Source organism: Macaca thibetana, chromosome 9, assembly GCF_024542745.1.
Source record: "Macaca thibetana thibetana isolate TM-01 chromosome 9, ASM2454274v1, whole genome shotgun sequence".
NCBI lineage: Eukaryota > Metazoa > Chordata > Mammalia > Primates > Cercopithecidae > Macaca > Macaca thibetana.
The window spans coordinates 98694671-98709666 of NC_065586.1; the positions used below are offsets into that span (position 1 = coordinate 98694671).

Genomic DNA, 14996 nt, shown 5'->3' on the forward strand with positions numbered 1-14996 from the left:
TAACTGAACCTTTCCTCCTCAGCAGTCAGTGTCACTGGGGACGTGTCTGGCACATCTGACATTTTGGGAAAGAACTGCTAAGCCCCCCTAGGACCAGCTCTCAGTGTTCACAGAAGACACTTAAGCCCTGGTTATCAGAATGATTTGTGAACACCAAAAATGCAAGAGGAGTGGAGATTTTTTCTTGAGAGACTATGATGGCTGTGCCTTTGTCAAATGTTTGACCTCCAACTTGACAGACCTGAGTCTGCCAGCCCGCTTTGGATCACCTCCCATTTTCCTGCTCTCTCAAAAACACCTCTTGCAGACCAGCCACTCCTGTGTCACCTGGCATAGTCCGGCTCCATTTCCTGCCCTTGTTCTCTGTCCCTGGAAAGCATGGAATCATCTCAGAGCACGCAGAAAAGCACCTGGAGAAAAGGAGCATTTGGCTTCACGGTGCCAAGCTTCACTCTCCTGGGCTCCCAAAGGGAACATGAGCCTCCTCTCCACAGACCAAGCATGTTCATTCTGACCCTGGGGTGGGGCTTTAGTTTCCAGGCTATTATGTAGAACATCACGGGGGCCTGTACTTTTGCACAGAAGGGAGGCAGGTGGGCACTGTCTAGAGTTAGGATGAATTAAGAACTCTTGAAGAATGTATTTGTAAGAACTCAAGGAATGTATTTGCTTCTGTGTTTCAAAGGCAGCACTAACTATTTTACAAACAATAGCTGTTTTCTTCTGCAACCCCTCTCCCTAGATTTTGCTAACTTATTATATCTGGGACAGTCCAACTTCAAACCACCATGACTGAAGCTGGATGTCGGGGAGGTGGGGGTGGGATGATGGCCAATTGGAGGAGCCAGTTAGATTCTGTGCGCCTGTTTAGCATCTTCCACATTTTCAGAGTTATTGCCCAGGAGTTGTTTGTTAATGGGGAATGAGACGTGGAGGAATGAAATCTTTCTCCCAAGTGAGCAAGGTATAGAACTGTAACTAGCATTTTTAGCGGGGGAGGGGAAAGACTCCTTTTGCTACTCTGGAGTGATATTTCCCTTCCAGTGAATTTGCCAAACAGCATAGAAGTCTGGAGTAGCCGAGGGAGGTTTCTCCTGGTACTTGGGGGCAAAGCTCCAAGGAGGGAAGGGAATAGAAAGTGTCTACCCAGCCCTTACCTGGAACGGCATTCTTTCAGACACCGGGTGGGGGAGCCTCTGCTGTGTAGTTGGGAGGTCTCTGGGATTTTCACCCTGACTTTTCAATAAGGCTACCTTGGGGAGCAAAAGAGAGGAAGCCAGCTCCTGTAACCGCTGTACTGAACAGCTGGGCCTCTAACTGAGGCATTATTAGCATTTGAAAACCCCTCTGAAGGGGCCAAGAGCTTCCCAGGGTAGGCGCTGGGGCCTGAGTGCTGAGACCCCACAGTGGCTCCAACAGAATGGGGCTGAGCATCCAGGGCATAAAGACCAGACCGGACTCAAGAATGAACCCATTGTGGCTTTGTCCCAGGCTTGAAAACTGTGACCAAGGCTCTTTCATTGTGTTAAGAAAGACCATTTCTTGGCCACAGAACAGCTCATAAGTCTAGTTCCTTCATCAAGCAGAGCTGCGGAAGACCTGCCCCTCGCTAGAAGTTTCTGTTAGTATCCTGCTCTCCAGGCATTTCTGATGGAAGTTGCACTTTCTGCTCCCCGCTTTAACTCAGGAGTACCGTTGGCCAAAGCCCGATCACACATGCTCAGAGTGGAACGTGTTGATCCTAGAGCAGCACCTGGGCCTGACTCCCTTTTCTTGCCTTAGAGTCTCCCTCTCGCAGCTGCCTAAATTAAGCCTCTTCCCAAGTTATTAAGCCTGCACAAAGTGCTTTTTGGTCATTCTGGTTCAAACAGTTTGGGTTTGCACAATATTTTAAAATCATGTTAATTCTGGTTAATAAAAGATCAAAGGTCATGACTCCAAATCTTTCCAGCCTTTTCCCTGTTTCCAGCCTTTTCCCTATTTCCAGCCTAAGTAAATCCCCACCCAGTTTGGGGTATGTTTCTACAGACCAGACATCAGATAGGGATGTAAAGCTCCAGGTAACTGGCCCATCTGTTTCTTAAACCAGGAGCAATGGTGCCACCTACTGGGCACTTGCTGGTAGCTACAAGCTCTGTGGCCAGTCCTGTTTTCTGGTGACAGGTGAGAGTATCTGTACTGTATTCTAGTACATGAGTAATAACATACCGCAATAGAAAGCATACTGAGTAGGCACACTATTTCCTGCTAACAGGCTTGTATATTGTGTTTGGGCAAGTTGTGCAGGGTCACAACTAGTTAGGGATGGAGGCAAATAGAAACGGCCTTCCCAACTCCAAAGTTCACCACTAAGCCAGGGTTTGCCAAAACCAGCAGGCGATTTCAGCTGGTAACTGCACAAGAGTAGTAACTGGTAGCATAAATAGTGAAGCCACTTTTCTCTCTTTGGTTCTTTTTTCTTTTTTTTTTTTTTTTTAAGATGGGGTCTTACTATGTTGCTCAGGCTGGTTTCAAACTCCTCGGCTCAAGCGATCCTCTCGCTGGGCCTCCCAAAATGCTACGATTACAGGCATGAGCCACCATGCCTGGCCCAGTTTGTTCTCTCTCAGTCTTGGTGATTTTGTCTCAGCTGTATATGACTCTTTAAACCTTGAACAGCTCTTTGACCCTTGTTTATTTCAGTTTTTAAACAATGTTAGGTAGGCAACAATATCAGCTAGAAATTAACAATTTGTTATCATCATATTATCCAAAAGTTACCACTTGAGGTAAGCAACACTAATTTTCCATTTATTTTCCTTATCTAGTATAGTGATATGAAGTTACCCTTTCAGAGTAAGTTTGTTCAGGGAAAAAAAAAAAAGACAAGTCAATTTTAGGGGGAAAAATACAGGTAGATAATGGTACAGATGGTACACAGATACAGCAAACATCCTGATGGGTGTTGTGGATGACCCCAAAGTTTGGGAAGTGTTGGGCCATGCCCATCATCACTGACGTACTATGAGACGTTGGTCAATCTCAAGCATCCTTTTCTCATTTGTAGAAAAGAATATGTTAGTAGATGATTGTTCAGGTCATGTAGACACATACAGTGCTGTGATGTCTCAGCATCATGTGTCAGGTTTCTCCCAGGCCAGGCTGCTGTGCCTGGGGTGGTGGAAACAAGAAATTTAGAGGCTTGGCCTTGCTTCCCCTACTTTGCCTGTGCCTCAAGATTCCTTCCTTTTGCCTGCTATATCCTTTCTTTTTTAATAACAGATTTATTGACATACGATTCACATACCATGTAATTCACAGTTGTGAAACCATCACCATGAAAAAAGAACCTCATATTGGTCACTCCCTATTCCTTCCAACCATCACAGCTGTAGACAACCACTAATCTACTATCTGTTTCCATAGATTTGCCTTTTCTGGACATTCCATATGGATGGAATCATATAAGGTCTTTTATGACTGGCTTTTTTCACTTAGCATAATGTCTTTAAGGTTCATGTTGTAGTATACATTAGTATTTTATTCCTTTTTATTGCCAGATAATACTTATAATTGCTATCTTTTTTATTTTAAACATTCTAGTGGGTATGAAGTGGTGGTGTCTCATTGTGGGCTTTTTGTTTTGTTTTGTTTTGTTTTGTTTTCTGAGACAGGGTCTCACTCTGTCATCCAGGCTGGAATACTATGGTGCAACCAAAGCTTACTGTAGCCGCCACATCTCGGGCTCAAACAATCCTCCAACTTCAACCTCCTGAGTAGCTAGGACTACAGGTATGGGCCATCAGACCCAGCTAATTTTTTTGTTTGTTTGTTTGTTTGTTTGTTTTTTGAGATGGAGTCTCACTCTGTCGCCCAGGCTGGAGTGCGGTGGCACAATCTCGGCTCACTGCCAGCTCCACCTCCCGGGTTCACGCCATTCTCCTGGCTCAGCCTCCCAAGTAGCTGGGACTACAGGCTCATGCCACCACGCCTGGCTAATTTTTGTATTTTTAGTAGAGACAGGATTTCACTGTGTTAGCCAGGATGGTCTCGATCTCCTGACCTCGTGATCCGTCTGCCTTGACCTCCCAAAGTGCTGGACTTACAGGCGTGAGCCACCGCATCCGGCCTTGTTTGTATTTTTTTAGAGATGGGGTTTTGCCATGGCTGCCCAGGCTGGTCTCAAACTCCTGGCCTCAAGCGATCCTCTCACCTTGGCCTCCCAAAGTGTTGGGAGGCCACTGCACTGGCCTCATGGTGGTTTTGATTTGCATTCCCCTAATGGTTAATGACATTGAGGATCTTTTTATCTGCTTATTAGCTATTTGTATATCTTTTTTTCTTTTTCTTTTTTTTTTTTTTTTTTTTTCCCGACAGAGTCTCACTCTGTTACACAGGCTGGAGGGAAATGGCACGATCTTGGCTCACTGCAACCTCTGCCTCCTGGGTTCAAGCAATTCGCCTCCCTCAGCCTCCCTATAGCTGGGATTACAGGCTCATGCCACCATGCCTGACTAATTTTTGTATTTTTAGTAGAGACAGGGTTTCACCATTTTAGCCAGGTTGGTCTTGAACTCCTGACTTTAGGTGATCCGCCCGCCTTGGCCTCCCAACGTGCTGGGATTACAGGCATGAGCCACCGTGCCCAGCTAGCTATTTGTATATCTTCTTTGGAGAAATATATTCCGATCCTGTGCTTATTTTTAAATTGAATTATTTATCTTTTATTATTGAGTTGTAAGAACTCTTTATATGTTCTGGATGCAAAATACTTAATATATGCTGGATACTTATTAGATATGATTTGCAAATATTTTCTCTCATTCTGTGGGTTTTTTCTTTTTAAAATTGTGATTAAATATGTGTAACATAAAATTTATCATTTTAACATTTCTAAGTGTACAGTTCTGTGACATTATTAAGTATATTCACATTGTTTTGCAGACATTACCACCATCCATTTCTAGAACTTTTTCATCTTCCCCAACTTAAACTCTGTACCCACTAAGCAATAACTCCCCATTCGCTTCTCCCCCAGCTTCTGTCTCTATAAATTTGCCTACTCTAGGTACTTCATGTAAGTGAAATCATGCAGTATTTGTCCTTTTGTGTATATTTATTTCACTTAGTATAATATTATCAAGGTTCACCCATGCTGTAGCATTTGCCAGAATTTCCCTTTTTTATGGCTGAATCGTATTCCATTTTGTGTAAATACTGCATTTTGTTAATCCATTCATCTGTTGATGGACATTTGGGTTGTTTCTACCTTCTGGCAATTGTGAATAATGCTGCTGTGAAGATAGGTATACAAATATCTGTTTGAGACCCTCCTTTCAGTTATTTTGGCTATATACCCAGATGTGAACTTGCTAGATCATATGGTGATTCTGTGTTTAAAAGTTTTTGCAGAACCGCTATACTGTTTTGCACAGTGGCTACTCCATTTTATATTCCACCAGCAGTGCACAAGGATTCCAGATTCTTTGCATCCTCACCAACAGTTGTACACTTGTTATTTTCTCTTTTTTTGTTGTTGTTGTTGTTGTTTTTTGTTTTTTTTTTGTTTATTTGTTTCTGTTTTTTTGCGATGGAATCTTGCTCTGTCGCCCAGGTTGGAGTGCAGTGGCGTGATCTCAGCTCACTGCAAGCTCTGCCTCCTGGGTTCACACCATTCTCCTGCCTCAGCCTCCCGAGTAGCTGGGACTACAGGCACCGGCCACCACGCCTGGCTAATTTTTTGTGTTTTTTTTGGTAGAGACCGGGTTTCACCGTGTTAGCCAGGACGGTCTCCTGACCTCATGATCCGCCCACCTCGGCCTCCCAAAGTGCCGGGATTACAGGTGTGAGCTACCATGCCCAGCCCTATTCTGGGTGTCTTGCATTTCCACGTGAAGTTTTGAATCCATTTGTGAATTACTGCAAAGAGGATACCTGTCATTTTCTTTTTTTGTAATGATAAAAGTTTAATTCACCAAAAAGATACAACAATGATAAATACAGGCATATCTCATTTTGTTGCACTTCACAAATACTGAGTTTTCTTTACAAATTGAAGGTTTGTAGCAACCCTGCATATAGCAATTCTATTGGTACCATTTATCCAACAGCATGTGCTCACTTCATGTCTCTGTGTCACATTTTGGTAATTCTTTTTTTCTTTTTTATTATTATTATACTTTAAGTTCTAGGGTACATGTGCACAACGTGCAGGTTTGTTACATATGTATACTTGTGCCATGTTGGTGTGCTGCACCCATCAACTCGTCAGCACCCATCAACTCGTCATTTACATCAGGTATAACTCCCAATGCCATCCCTCCCCCTCCCCCCTCCCCCCGATACCTGTCATTTTCATAGGGATTGCACTGTACCTGTAGATCGAGTTGGGGATACTGCCATCTCAGCAACACTTAGTCTTCTGATCCATGAATGTTGGATGTTTTTCCATTTATGTAGGTCTTCTCGAATTTCTTTCAATGACGTTTTGTAGTTTTCAGAGTATAAGTTTTCATTTCCTTTGTTAAATGAAGCATTGCATTATATTTGATGTTATTGTGAAATAATTGTTTTTCTTTCATTTTTTATTTTGTTTTGTTTTGTTTTTTATTTTTTTGATACACAGTCTCTCTCTGTTGCCCAGGCTGAAGTGCAGTGGTGTGATCATAGTTTACTGCAACCTTGAACTCCTGGGCTCAAGCTATCCTCATGCTCCAGCCTCCCAGATAGCTGCAGCTACAGGTGTGCACTACCATGCCTGGCTAATCTGTGTGTGTATGTATGGAGATGGGGGTTCTTGCTATGTTGCCTAGGCTGGTCTCTAACGGCCAGGCTCAAGCAATCCTCCCACCTCAGCCTCTGAAAGTGCTGGGATTAGAGGCACGAGCCACCATGCATGGCCTTAGGTTTATTTTTGGATTGTTCCTTGCTAGTATATACAAATACAAATGATTTTTGCATATTGCTTTGTACCCTACAACCTTGCTGAACTTGTTTAATAGTTCTAGTAATTTTTAGTATGTTCCTTAAGGTTTTCTATATTACAATATCATGCTATCCATGAATAGAGGCAGTTTTACTTCTTCCTTTCCAATCTGGATGTATTTCTTCTTCTTTTTTTTTTTTTTTTTTTGAGATGGTGTCTCACTCTGTACCCAGGCTGGAGTGCAGTAGTGTGATCTTGGCTCACTGCAACCTCTGCCTCCCAGGTTCAAGCAATTCTCCTGTGTTAGCCTCCTGAGTAGCTGGGACTACAGGAGCACGCCACCACGCCTGGCTAATTTTTGTATTTTTAGTAGAGTCAGGGTTTCACCATATTGGTCAGGCTGGTCTTAAACTCTTGACCTCAGGTGATCTACATGCCTCGACCTCCCAAAGTGCTGGGATTAGAAGTGTGAGCTACCGCACCTGGACTTTTTTTTTTTTGTTTCTTTTTCTTGCCTAATTGTCCTGGCTTGCACTCTAATACAATGTTGAACAGAAGTGGCGAGAGTAGTGGCGAGAGTAACCATCTCTGTTGTGTTCCTGATTGTAGAGGGAATTAGTTCAGTTACTTACCATTAATCAAGTATGATGTTAGCTGTGGGGTTTTTTGTTAATGCTCTTTATCAAGATGAGGAAGTTGCATATATTCCAAATCTGAGTATTTTTATTATGAAAAGGATCTTGTCAAATGCTTTTTCTGTCTGTTGACATGATCATGGAGTGTTTTTTTTTTTTATAACTTCCATTACATGGATTTTCTTGTGTATAAACTAGCCTTGCGTTTCTGGGATAAATTCTACTTGGTCATTGTGTATAACCGACCTTTTTTTTTTGAGACAGAGTACAGAGTCTCGCACTGTTGCCCAGGCTGGAGTGCAGTGGCGTGATCTACACTCATTGCAGCCTCCACCCTGGGTTCAAGCAATTCTCCTGCCTCAGCCTCCCAAGTAGCTGGGATTACAGGTGCCTTCTACCACGTCCTGTTAATTTTTTGTATTTTTAGTAGAAACGGGGTTTCACTGTCTTGGCCAGGCTGGTCTTGAACTCCTGACCTCGTGATCCGCCTGCCTTGGCCTCTCAAAGTGCTGGGATTACAGACATGAGCCACCACACCCAGCCTGTATAACCCTTTTTGTATGTTGCTGGATTCTGTTTGCTGGTATTTTGTTTAGGATTTTTGTTTGTATATGCATAAAGTATATTGGTCTATAGGTTTTTTTTCCTTGTCTTAAACCTTTAAACCTTTGCTTTTCGTATCAGAGTAATATTGGTTTCATAGAATGAATTAGAAAGTATTTCTTCTTTTATTTTTTGGAAGAGTTTGTGAAAAGTCACTATTAATTCTTCTCTAAATGTTTGGCAGAATTTACCAGTAGAGTCATCTGATGGGCCTGGATTGTTTATATGTGTGTATGTTGTTGTTGGGGGGTTAATTACTTATTCAGTCCTTTTACCTGTTGCATTGTTTCTTTTTCTTTTCTTTCTTTCTTTTTTTTTTTTTTTGAGACAGAGTCTCACTCTGTTGCCCAGGCTGGAGTCCAGTGGCGTGATCTCGGCTCACTGCAAGCTCCGCCTCCCAGGTTCACGCCATTCTCCTGCCTCAGCCTCCCAAGTAGCTGGGACTACAGGCGCCTGCCACCACGCCCAGCTAATTTTTTGTATTTTTAGTAGAGGCAGGGTTTCACCATATTAGCCAGGATGGTCTTGATCTCCTGACCTGGTGATCCTCCTGCCTCGGCCTCCCAAAGTGCTGGGATTACAGGTGTGAGCCACCACGCCCAGCCTGCATTGTTTCTTACTTGTAGAACATGAAGGCTGCTTGCAGAAACACACTTACATAAAAGGAGAGGGATTCTGGGAAGAGTGAGCCTAGCAGGAATTTGGTAATTTAGGGGTTTCTAGTTGGCTATACCTGGAGCCGTGCCTTCTCCTCTCCTCTGTATTATTACATCTCAGAGGAAGCAGTCTTCCTTCTCCTACCTAAATGAACACCACTGAGGTTAGGACCAATAACTGGAGCCATATCCTGGATGGAAAAGATGGGTGTGTGTATGTGTGTGTTCTGCCTTACCTCAAATATTGATAAAAAGTGAAGGAAGGTACCTCAACTGTTGAGATTCCCAGATCATGAATGACAGACCACAGTGAACCCGGGAACAGCCATTTAAAGCATGAGATAGCTCTCCATGTGCTGAAAAGAAGTGATCTCGGCCGGGTGTAGTGGCTAATGCTTGTAATGCCAGCAATTTGGGAGGCCGAGGCGGGCGGATCATGAGGTCAGATCGAGACCGTCCTGGCTAACACGGTGAAACCCCATCTTTACTAAAAATACAAAAAATTAGCCTGGTGTGGTGGTGCTTGCCAGTAATCCCAGCTACTTGGGAGGCTGAGGCAGGAGAATCGCTTGAACTCGGGAGGCGGAGGTTGCAGTGAGCCGAGATCACACCACTGTACTCCAGCCTGGCAACAGAGCGAGATGCCGTCTCAAAAAAAAAAAGAAAAGTGATCTCGTGCTCACTTCAGCAGCACATATACTAAAATTGGAACGATACAGAGGGGATTAGCATGACCCCTGCGCAAGGATGACATGCAAATTTGTGAAGTGTTCTGTATTAAAAAAAAAAAAAAAGAAGTGTTCTCTAAGATATATAATTAAGTGAAATCTGCAGAATAGTGTGCTTCCATTTGTGTACGAACAAAACATGCAAGGGAGCCTGTGGATGCATAGGCTGGTCATACATGGCACCTTGGCACCCATGATGAGAGTCAGAGCTAGTGAGAGACTTAGTACCCTGTGGGGTTGTTTTCCCTTGTGGTTATGTGGCCTTAAACAAAACTCTTTCTAAAGTAATGTGCCTGCTTGAAGTGCAGTGGTGAGCCTGTGTGTGAGGAGGCTGTGCCCTTGGCAGCAACAGCTACCTTTCGCAGAATCTGAACATCTCAGAGACATAGCCTGAGGATCCTCATGAGTTGTCTCTGCCACAGTGCGGGAGGCACTATCTAGACCTCCATTTACTTGAAGCCTAGTGTTCCTCAGGAATTCCTGCATCTACCTGTGGAAACTGGTGATAGATCTCAAAGGCCCTCCAAGGTTGGATGTTTCCTTCTGAGCGCCGTTTCAGCAACACAGAAATCTCATTCTGTTTCTCCAAGGTGAAGGGCTTTCGTTGCCCTGTTGCCTCCCTGTGGACTTCTGGCCAGGTGGCCCCACAAAAAAGCACCTTATTCTTTCTTTTTTTTTTTTTTTTTTTTTTTTTTTTTTTTTTTTTTTTTGAGACGGAGTCTCCCTCTGTCGCCCAGGCTGGAGTGCAGTGGCGCGATCTCGGCTCACTGCAAGCTCCGCCTCCCGGGTTCACGCCATTCTCCTGCCTCAGCCTCCCGAGTAGCTGGGACTACAGGCGCCCACAACCGCACCCGGCTAATTTTTTTTTTGTATTTTTAGTAGAGACGGGGTTTCACCGTGGTCTCGATCTCCTGACCTTGTGATCCGCCCGCCTCGGCCTCCCAAAGTGCTGGGATTACAGGCGTGAGCCACCGCGCCCGGCCAGCACCTTATTCTTTCTTGGCAGATCCAATCATGGCTCCTGCCTCCCACCATGAGTCGGGATATTGGGGAAATGAAGCAGATGCCAGAAGTCTTTCGGGTTTCCCAGGCCAAAGGAACTTTCACACTAATAGCCTGTCCTTTTCCATTTAAGTCTGACAGAATTGGCAAGCAGGAACAATTTAGGTTTTTGGAAATATCCACAAGCTCTTTGCTTCCATCCGGAGTGAATGCTTCTCTTCCTTCACAGGGGCTACCCTAAGAGGCTGGGAAGCCTCCCAGCCTGTGCTAGTGAGATCCCAGCCCAGATTCCAGGTCTGGATCTGAGGCCTTGAACACTGAGGATCCTTGTGTCTCTCCCACAGAGAACACCTTCTGCAGCGGGGACCATGTGTCCTGGCACAGCCCTTTGGATAACAGTGAGTCAAGAATTCAGCACATGCTGCTGACAGAGGACCCACAGATGCAGCCCGTGCAGACACCCTTTGGGGTAGTTACCTTCCTCCAGGTGAGGCACAGGTTGAATGCTGGTTCAAGCCTTCCTGTAGGAAGAGTCCTGGGAGGATAGGGAGGCTTGAGGAAGGGGAGTGAAGGGAGTGGGAGGTTTCCTTTGGCCTCCTCCTGATTTCTGTTTCCTCTGATGGTTTGTCAGGTAGATTCAGATGGTCTGATTTAACCTGCTGAGATGGGAGAAGGGGGAAGGGGAAGGGGCCATTTGGGTGGGAGAGAATGGCTGTAGCTGAGAGGGAGGAGTGGGGGTGGCAGGTATTCTGTGAACAGTGAACAGGACTTTCTAGCAGGAAGCCAGCTCTGGGTCATCCTTGCTGTTTCCCAGAAGCTGTGGTAACCTGCCCAGCTTTGACCAGTGTTTGTTTTTGGTCACGATGAAGTCTATGTGAAGGTTCCACTGATTCCTTTGATATTTACACAAAGGCCTATCCCCTAATAAGGAAGGGAGGAGTTTCTCTGCAAGCTGCTAGGACCTATTGGTGGTGGTTCCAAGCCTGATAGGTCTCAAAGTCTCTTCTTTACATTCCCCATGATACCAGACTGGGTAGGAATGGCTCCCTGAACCTCCCCAACTTCCAGAGACATAGCCTGAGGACACATCTTGAGTTGCTCAGGCCTTGGTTTTCTCCTTTGCAGCCAAGAGCTAGACTTGGTGTCATCCAGACACAGCAAGGGCAAGGGTCAGGCCTCAGGGCCCACCAGTGGACCCAGCCATTTACCAGCCAGGCAGCCACTCCCTCCTAAGGGAACCATCCCATCTTGGCTGTACCAGCTCCTAAGCACAGATCCTGCCTGTGGTCTCCCAACTGGAGGTGACTCAGAGAGCCTGAGTAACTGACCTTCTTGGGGTGGGGAGCTGCCATTAACACACAGTGGCTTTCTATCCTGGGCCTCAGATTGTTGGCGTCTGCACTGAAGAGCTACACTCAGCCCAGCAGTGGAACGGGCAGGGCATCCTGGAGCTGCTGCGGACAGTACCTATGTGAGTACCCGTGCAAGGTGGGAGCCTGGATCCCTGGGCCTGGGGATGGGAGTCCCTCCACCACCCTCCATGTGGGGCTCCCTCTTGCATTGTTATTTCAGGCCCTGGTTTTTCACATCAGGGCTTCCTGACAACTCACTCCCTGACAGTCCCTGACCACAAACTATTCCCCTGTGTCCTAGGCCTGGGGCAGCAAACAGGGCAGGCTGTAGGCCCAGCCCATCAGCCCCAGATCCTCAGTTACCATCCCCTTTCCTTGTCCACAGTGCTGGCGGCCCCTGGCTGATAACTGACATGCGGAGAGGAGAGACCATATTTGAGATTGATCCACACCTGCAAGTATGTCTTGAGTGAGGAAAACCTTTCTAGTAACCTGTGCCTAGGCCTCTTCCAAATAACACTGGCTTTCATCCTGGGAAAATGGAGGAGCTTTATGTGTGAGTGAGTAGAAATTTGGCATCATTTGGAACTTGTCCCCTGAATTCTGCGGAGCACATAGGGAACAGAGATTTCAGCCCAGGAAAGCTAGTCCTCAGACATACGTATTTTGGCATTTTAAAAGGATATTTTTATTGTATGTAAATTACATATTGGCTTAAAAAATTAGATCGCCAGCAATAAAAGATAAGTGTAGTGGATATTGCTTGTTTGCCCAGTATTCATTCTCTTGCCTCCCAGACTTTCTTTTAGGGAGCCACCATGGCCACCACGGCCCTGTACCAGACAGTGGTGTAGGTGATAATGACTCCATGGCCCAGCTTCAGGAGTGAGTGCTGATTGGTCTAATGGTCCCATCCCCGTTTTCGCCACATTTTCTATCTTGGACAGTCAGACGCAGAGCTCCTAGCCTGGAAAGGTTGGCACCTTAGACATACAGGCTGGCAGCTGTCCACTCCCTGTGGCCCACCTGGACAGTGTTTCAGTGTCATCTTTGCTGTTTTAGAAGCATTCCTTTGGCATGCAGGTAAATTTAGAAAGCCACAAGAACGTAACTGCCTTTTTTTTTTTTTTTTTGGTGGGGGCGGAGTTTCACTCTTGTCACCCAGCCTGGAGTGCAATGGCGCAATCTCAGCTTACTGCAACCTCTGCCTCCTGGGTTCAAGCAATTCTCCTGCCTCAGCCTCCCGAGTAGCTGAGATTACAGGCGCCCGTCACCACGCCCAGCTAATTTTTGTATTTTTAATGGAGACAGCGTTTCACCATGTTGGTCAGGCTGGTTTCGAACTCCTGGCCTCAGATGATCCGCCTGCCTCGGCCTCCCAAAGTGCTAGGATTACAGGTGTGAGCCACCACGCCCGGCCTATAACTGCCTTTCTTATGGGCTTCTCCTGAAGCAGAAGCCACAGACAGCTAATAATGTTACCTGCCACGTGTCTGGCTCCTTCTATTCCCCTGACCAAATTCAGGTCATTGCCATCTCTAAGCCTGTCATGCTTCTGTAAAAAATCTGGTAAGCCACAGGCAGTTGCCGCGAGTTCCATGTGTTAGAGAAAGAGAGGTGGCAGCTGGACATGTAGCCAGCAGCCCCTGAGTTCTTCACTGTAGATTTGTGAGTTCTTGGGCATAAATCCTATTCATTCACAGATGATGCTCCTCTGTTTTCCTAGTGCCTTTAACACTGAACATTTCAAACTGCTGCCACGATCCTCTGTTCTCTCTACTTTAAACTTGGTTTCCTTGTATCTTCTGCATATGCGAGAACCAGGAACCAGGAAGGCTATGCTTCCCTAAGCCCTTGTTCTGTAGCCACACTGGGATCCAGCATGGGGCACTGTGGGCCATTGTTTGGACCCTATCTTAAGTGCCAAGTACTAAGAAAGAACCTGGTCCTTTGCACTAGAAGGGTAAACAGCTGTCCTTCCATGCCAAGAGCTATTCTCCTTCCTAGTCTGCAGGCTCCCCTGAGAGCAGCCCACAGGACCCAGGGCCCCACAGGGAGAAAGGACAGCTTTCCTTCCTGGTGGCTCTGTGTACCAAGTGTGAACTCTTCTGTATTCACTGTGCCTTTCAGGAGCCTGCTTGCTATCAGTCCATTTAGAGCTGGCGTATATTCCTGTGATCCAAGCTCTAGGCTAACCAGCTGTGTGCCCAAACAAGTCCCTCACCTTTCTGCGTCTTAACGTTTTCTTTTTACTTATAAAGTAAATGGCCCAGACAAGTTAAGCCAAGAATTGTCTGTCTGCAACTCTTTAACTAAGTGAGGGACCCCAGGGCAGCCAGTGGAGAGGAAGAAGCTCAGACTATCCCCTGAGCACACCAGAGTATACGCACTCCCCGCCTGGAGTACACAGAGTGCTTCCCTGCTTAGCCTCTTCCTGCTCGGAACCCACAGCTTTGCCCAGGCCACCATTAGCACTTGAAAGGAGGAGATGACTGGTGGGAAGGAGGCATCTGGGGCACAGCCACTTGCTAACTGGTCCCGGGAAATAAGGACAGTACCTGTACTTCTCCCAGATGGGGCTCCCGGGCTGATCGGCAGGCCAGTGTGGCACCCGTGGAGCCAGGAAGCATAGATTCTTGTTGAGGTGCTCAGTCACAAGTTTGATTTGGCCCACATGGGCATAGATGACTTTTAGTTCAAGGTCCAGCATCAATGAAGGGTGTTTTACCAGAAAATCCAGGGATGTTTTGAGTACAACTCTTCCTTGAGGCCATTTGGAGAGTGTTTGGACCCAGCAATACCAAGGCCTGTAGAAAGGTAGGGTCTCGATGGGGAGAGAAGGGTGTCTGCAGATAGTCACTGCACTCCAGGCCCCCATCTCAGTCTAAGAAATGGGAGGGAATCTCCATCCAGAGTCCTTTGCCAAACAAGGGAACCCAAGCATCTAGGGGAAGTCCAGCCTTCTGCTCTCCTGTGGCTCTTCCCTGTGTGACCACACCCTCTAGCTGTTAGAAGGGGAAACTGCAGGTGCTGCCTGTCGCCTGTGGCAGGCTTCCACCCTGTCTTCTATAGCAGTCACTGAGAGGTTCTGCCTGAAGATCGGGAGGAGAGGAAGG

At 46.2% G+C, this 14996-nt stretch overlaps 2 protein-coding genes and 1 non-coding gene across 12 annotated transcripts in view; 2 read left to right on the top strand and 1 right to left on the bottom strand.

The window, feature by feature from the left end:
• The window catches only part of CUEDC2 (CUE domain containing 2), a 335540-nt gene that overhangs the window by 160763 nt on the left and 159781 nt on the right, over window positions 1-14996 (bottom strand). The gene's annotated exons all lie outside the window — the stretch shown is intronic.
• Window positions 1-14996, top strand: part of SUFU (SUFU negative regulator of hedgehog signaling) — a 133318-nt gene that overhangs the window by 81243 nt on the left and 37079 nt on the right. For all 5 annotated transcript variants that reach the window (XM_050804147.1, XM_050804149.1, XM_050804151.1 and 2 more), the window contains exons 4-6: window positions 10873-11015; window positions 11914-11999; window positions 12266-12338. In XM_050804147.1, coding sequence (XP_050660104.1) covers window positions 10873-11015; window positions 11914-11999; window positions 12266-12338 — 302 coding nt within the window. The remainder of the gene's footprint in view (window positions 1-10872; window positions 11016-11913; window positions 12000-12265; window positions 12339-14996) is intronic.
• LOC126963536 (U6 spliceosomal RNA) lies at window positions 9474-9580 on the top strand. Its single transcript, XR_007729152.1, has one exon. It is a non-coding gene; the product is annotated as a U6 spliceosomal RNA (small nuclear RNA).